Raw genomic sequence first — 6,429 nt, 5'->3', positions numbered from 1 at the left:
ACTGACCTTTTCCAGTCCTGTGGCCACTGCTGAGTTTTCCAGATTTGCTGGCATATTGAGTGCAGCACTTTCAACAGCATCATCTTTCAGGATTTGAAATAGCTCAACTGGAATTCCATCACCTCCACTAGCTTTGTTCATAGTGATGCTTTCTAAGGCCCGCTTGACTTCACATTCCAGGATGTCTGGCTCCAGGTGAGGGATCACACCATCGTGATTATCTTGGTCGTGAAGATGTTTTTTTTATAGTTCTGTGTATTCTTGCCACCTCTTATTTAATATCTTCTGCTTCTGTTAGGTCCATACCATTTCTGTCCTTTATTGAGCCTATCTTTGCATGAAACGTTCCCTTGATATCGCTAATTTTCTTGAAGAGATCTCTAGTCTTTCCCATTCTTTTGTTTTCCTCTATTTCTTTGCATTGATCGCTGAGGAAGGCTTTCTTATCTCTTCTTGCTATTCTTTGGAACTCTGCATTCAGATGCTTATATCTTTCCTTTTCTCCTTTGCTTTTCGCTTCTCTTCTTTTCACAGCTATTTGTTATGCTTTCCCCAGCATAACAGTCCCCATCTCTGTTTTTTCCTTTTCTGGGAAGTTTCCTCCCTCCTGCTCTGGGTAGTCATACTTCTGATTATTGATCACCACACAGTCCCCACTGCAGGCGTCCCACTTGTAAGGAAATGGGCAGGATATTCCTCCTGAAGGCTTTTCCTGGGAGTAAGGTGAGCTGTGCTTCCGGCTCCTTCAGTTGCTTCCTGGCTGCTCTGGGTTTGGGTTCTGTCCCTCCAGGATGCGGTTGTCCCAAGGGAGTGTGACAGACGTGCTGTCAGAACCTTCTCTTCTTGGTCGTTGCACTGGAACCTGAACGGCAGATGCTGTCAGTAGGTTTCACTTTCCTGAAAGCAGCTGTCGGCTTTGTGCTCAGAAATCCCAGAACTTTCAGTGTTTGTCTTTCTGGCTCCACTTTAATTCCAGTGTTCCATCATTTGTTCCACATTTTTACTTCTGCTTTTCCCTAGAAGATTTTAGCTTCTCTGCCCTGTAGCTTGTTCTATTTCTGAAGTTTTGTGTTTATGAAGTTTGATGATATTTAATTCAAAAAGGCTAGGATGTGACTTATACATGTACAGTTCAATTCAGTCACTCAGTCACGTCCGACTCTTTGCAACCCCATGGACTGCAGCACGCCAGGCTTCCCTGTCCATCACCAACTCCCGGAGCTTACCCAGACTCATATCCATTGAGTCGGTGATGCCGTCCAACCATCTCATCCTTTCATCCTCTCCCCCTCCTGCCTTCAATCTTTCCCAGCATCTTTTCCAATGAATCTTTTCCAGTGAGTCTGCTCTTTGCATCAGATGGCCAAAGTATTGGAGTTTCAGCTTCAGCATCAGTCCTTCCAATGAATATTCAGGACTGATTTCCTTTAGGATTGACTGGTTTGATCTCGCAGTCCAAGGGACTCTTAAGAATCTTCATCTTTGGGTTAAAAAATTCAGAGAACATTATATTTGAATTTTTAAGGTTTTGTCTGCTAATAAGATCAGTAACATATTATAAGGTGTAGATTTTATAAACTACATTTCCCACCAACTGGTCCTTTGTTTTCTTTTTCTTAATTCAGTCCCTGTGTAACAGTATTGCTTACCTCATCGCTATCAAAAATGAGTTTTAAAATGGTGTTTTGAATGCTAATGTTGTTTGTAAATCCTACGGTGTGGAGACAAGTGATTTATAGAACTTGTTGTAAGCTTTACGCAGCTCACTTCTCAGGTGCGGTTCTACTAAAGCTGTCCTACTGTTGCGTCAGATGTCATTACAGGCTATGGTTTAAATGTTTCTATGTTGAAAACTATTTGATAATAAAATCAGGAAATTTTACTTCGTGGTGATTTATTTCCTGTTATGCACATGTTGTTTTCATGAGAATGAAGAATACATGTATTACTTTTCAGTTTCCCCGCATTTTCCCCTGTAGTTAACATGAAGTATAAAATCTAGTTTTGCACATTTGAAAAAGAGGATTCTGGCTTAGTTAAATTCTAAGGTCAGAATAGCGGCCCTAGTCTTGTGCCAGGCAGGCTGCCCCTGGGAATTCATGTTGATTTAAAGGCAGCTGAGAACGTACCTTTGTCTTCTGCACAAAGGCTGGAGTGCAGTTCACTCAGTCTGGAAACCGCACCAGGCATCTGTTCAAACAGGAAGAGCCTCCCAGAGATGCTCCCTGGAGCCAGGTCAGTGTCCTTGTGTGAGAACCATGGTGTGAACGCTAGAAAGTTCTGGATTATTTGAAACCAGAGTGTGCTGTTTTGAACAATACAATGAGGAAGAATCTACTTCATGTTTAAAAGTTGGTAAAAGTTTTCTTTGGAATGAAATGGACTTGGTTCCCAGGAATGACGGGATTCATGAACGTGCAGTGAGAAGGAGAATTCCAGGAATGGAAGTGCCCAGGTGAAGCCAGATGGCACATTTTCATTTTCGCCCTCAGACCCTGGGAGCAGGCTTCCTGTAAATGTCCTTTTGGTTTTGTGTCTCCTTTAGGCCGATTTTGTGAAGATTGCTCACCCCGAGGCGGCGTTCAGGGAGGCCGCGGAGGAAGCCTGTCGGAGCATCGGCACCATGGTGGAGAAGTGGGTGTGCGCTCCCCGGGGGTGCTGGCCAGGGCGGGGTGGGGAGGGGGTGCCCACCGCGGGACTCTGGGCTGCTTCCCTGCCGTCCCGTCACTTGGTCCTCGTCCTATCAAGGGCTGGCACTGTGATCTGCTCTCGGGGTTGCTGTGAGAAGGGGAGACGGTGACTAAAACGCCTGTGATGGGGTGGGGGCAGGGGTCGGGCACAGCAGGTGCCCGGGATCCTCCTCCCGCTGGTTTATGGGCCCTTTAGCATCTCGGGCAGGTGGTGGTTAAAGCGCTGTCGCCCAGATGCTGGGTCCGCGGGGCGAGGCCAGTGGCTCACCTCCATGTGGTGGCCTTGCGGCCCCCAGGGCTGGCCCTGGGGAGACCATAAAGGTGACGTGGGTGGCGCAGCAGGCCGGGCTGGGGTAGAGTCTGTCGTTTTAAAGTGATTCTGAAGTAAACTAAGTGTGCTTGTTATGGTAACAGGGAGGGGGCAGGATGCCCGCCAGGAAGGGTGTCAGGCTCCCCAGCTGAGACATCAGGGCCTGTGTCTCTGAGACCAGAGGCGGCTGGGAGAGAGGGGCTCTTGGCGGGGCGTGGGGGCTGCCGTGCTGTCCCCCACCAGCAGCTCTCGCCCTCTTGGGGACGGTGGCTGTGAAAACTGGCTCCTCGATGGGTGAACTGGTCTCTGCAAGCTGGGACCCCGGTGTGGTGACAGGGCGGGAGCAGGGGCTCCCCGGAGATGAGCGGGAGCCCCGGGCGTCGGGCTGCACTCTTGTCTGCCGGGCCCTGGGCACAACCTGCACTATGGGCCCTGCACTCCTGGCTCCGGGGCAGACGGCCGGAGCCGCGGCCTGTTGAGAGGTGTCCGGAGTGTTGGCCCAGTGTCTTCGCTTGACCCCTCGAGGCTGACTCTCGATGGGGGTGGGCTCAGGCCTTATCTGCTCTTCTGGCCGCAGCTGTTGCATGTGGCTTTAGGTTTATACTTTTACCTCCTAGGACACATTGTTCTCGCATGCTGCCTTCCCTGTACTAACAGTGGTTGTGCTATTCCTGATCGGAAGGAAGAAATGAAACAATGGCCCAAGCCTTTGGCCTCTGGCCAGGTTTGCGCTAGAACTTGACACTGTTCTCTTGATGTAAAGCCAAACCAGACGGTACTAGAAAATCATTTAATTTTTTTCATTTGTAATTTTTCTAGGTTGAACACAAATGTGGAATTATATCAAAGTTTGCAGAGGTTACTAGCTGATAAGAAACTTGTGGATTCCCTTGATCCGGAAACCAGGTACTGCTTCCTTTGTGTTTATTGTGCTTGTGACTTTGGACGTGAGCTTGGCAGCCGCCCCAGGCGTCTCTGCCCTCAGAGCCCGTCTGTCCAGGTGGTTTCTCCCGGGTGATGGACACTGCTCAGATGGCGTCCCTGCTCTGAGAGCTCTGTGCCGTCTCACCCTGTCCTCCTGCTTCTCTTGGCCCTGTCGTTCCAGCAGCCTCTCCTCTGCCGGTGGGTCCGGTCAGCATCTCCCAGCCGCTGGATGGGAGGCTCCACGAGGGCGGGGCCACGTCTGACCTGCTCCCTACGCTTCTCAGCATCTCCCCCAGCCGTGGCCTGGAGGAGGTGCTGCAAGGCTGACCATTCTATTCAGCTGCATTCCTAAAGTTCCATCACAGATACAGCAGAAGATACAAGCAAATTGGATTCATTTACTGGTGGATGTCCAGATCCTTGAGATGGTCGGCTTTGATTCATACCATTTATTAGTTGAAAAGACCTCTTTTGTAGCTCAATATACAAATATATTTGATATAGGATTTTGTATATTATATTTCTTTGCTCAGATGTATTATAAAATATCATAGTTTGTCATTAACTCATCTATGTATCGTTTGTATCAAGGCACAGAGATTAATTTTTTGTGTGAGCCTATTTGTACTTGTATATTTTTTTATTTATGAGACACTTGCTTGGTTCTTCCTGCTTCTGTTCTCCTGTCTCCACCCATGCCTGTGACCCCCAGTGAACCCTGTCCCCTGGCGTCCTGTGTTGATCTGATGTGTGGGTGACATGCTGGCCAAGAGGCAGGGAGGGGCTTTTCACCTGTCTGCCTGTGGACAGGTATCTGCAGTCCTGACTCCCTTCGGCGATCCTGACGCTCAGGGTACAGGTGAAGCAGGCTGCACCAGCACAGTGACCTGTCTTGATCGTGATTTTACTGTTACTGCTTCTGTTAGCGAGGTGATTTGAAGTTGAATGCCTGCTATTTGTGCCGGATTTTACTCAGCTGCTACTGACTTTGAGTAACAACGGGTTATTCATAATCTGACTTTACTGGAGCTTTGCTTTCTTGTATTCAATGTATAGAAATGGAAGTGGACTGGTGGACCATTTGGGGTACGGAGGACTTGTGGTACTTGGACATGGGCCACATTTCTGTTACCTTTCTTTTGTATCTCTTTTTGGCTGCCCTGGGTCTACCTTGCTGCTTGTGGGCTTTCCCTAGTGTGGCGAGCGGGAGCTACTCTCTGGTTGTCTGTGGGCTTTGCGTTGCAGTGGCTTCTCTTGTTGTGGAGCACAGGTTCTGGGACACACGGGCTCAGTAGTTGCAGCTCCTGGGCTCTAGAACACGGTCTCAGTAGTTGTTATGCACGGGCTTAGTTACCCTGTGGCACGTGGGATCCTTCCAGATCAGGGATTGAACCCATGTCTCCTGCATTCGCAGGCGGATTCCTCACCACTGAACCACCTGGGAAGCGCACATTTCTCAATGTTACTAAAATGCCAATAGGATTCTTAAAATAACAGAATGATAAACACATTGAGAAAAATAAGCTGGGTAGAAGATCTGTATTCTAGAAAAGAAGGATGCCTTGTGAGTGGGCGGAAACAAGACTTGGAAGTGATGATTACTGGGCTGTCATGGCGCTTGTCCATCACTGGGAGTGTTGGCCAGCACCCAGGAGGCACCTCGAGAGAGACAGAGGAGCCTACAGTGGCTGAGATAGAGCATTAGAGACTCAATATCCATCATGATAAGGTCCTGTGTAGGAGAAATGGTACCATCTTATCATTAGTGCCTTCCTTGAAACACTAGTTCTGTGAGGTATCAGAGTATTGCCAGAAGGGACCCATTGATCAGTAAGTTTGGAAATCACGCATATTAATACATTTTCCCCTCTTGGAAAATCTCAGTACATCAGAGTCTCAGAGAAGCCCGGCCATAAAGAAACCTGTTTCACTTGGGGTTGTCTAGAACCATCAAGAGCTTCCTTGTTTGCAGAGAATATAATAAGCACACTCTCCAGAAAACAGAATGGAGGGCAAGTCCTAGAGTCATGAGAGCCACAAAAGCTGTGAGGCAGCATGGAGTACACTCTGGAGGGCAGGCTGCAAGCCTGCACGCGCGCACGTATGCATCCATCCTGGGAGGCGTGAAAGATGTTTAAATGGAGAAACATGCTGTATTCTTGATAAGAAGAAATGTCAGCGTTATCTACTGGTCTCTAAGTTTGACAGTATCCAACTTATACCTAAGACGATTTTTATTGTTATTTAAAATGATTTTGAAGTCATAAAAAATATGCCAGGACAAGCAGGAAAAATCTAGTAGAGAAAAATGCTACAGAGAGGACTTGCACTGGTAATGAGACACATAAAGATACTATATTTAAAATAGCGTTATACTTACACCTGAAGAGTCCGTTAGTTCAGTGAGAGAATAGAGAAAAGTCTGACCAGACACAAATGCATAGGACTGTATTTAATACATGATAGAACTGTCACTTCATATCTGGAAGGAAAAGCTTGGTTTTC

At 47.7% G+C, this 6,429-nt stretch overlaps 1 protein-coding gene across 1 annotated transcript in view; it reads left to right on the top strand.

Annotated features, from left to right (window-relative positions):
* Window positions 1-6,429, top strand: part of MIPEP (mitochondrial intermediate peptidase) — an 84,583-nt gene that overhangs the window by 4,103 nt on the left and 74,051 nt on the right. The window contains exons 3-4 of the mRNA XM_010851246.1: window positions 2,546-2,634; window positions 3,820-3,906. Of these exons, the coding sequence (XP_010849548.1) occupies window positions 2,546-2,634; window positions 3,820-3,906 (176 nt within the window). The remainder of the gene's footprint in view (window positions 1-2,545; window positions 2,635-3,819; window positions 3,907-6,429) is intronic.

Source organism: Bison bison, unplaced genomic scaffold (genome assembly GCF_000754665.1).
Source record: "Bison bison bison isolate TAMUID 2011002044 unplaced genomic scaffold, Bison_UMD1.0 scf7180017864299, whole genome shotgun sequence".
Classification (NCBI taxonomy): Eukaryota; Metazoa; Chordata; class Mammalia; order Artiodactyla; family Bovidae; genus Bison; species Bison bison.
Note: the sequence above shows the minus strand (reverse complement) of the source record. Positions and strands in the feature narration are given on the sequence as shown.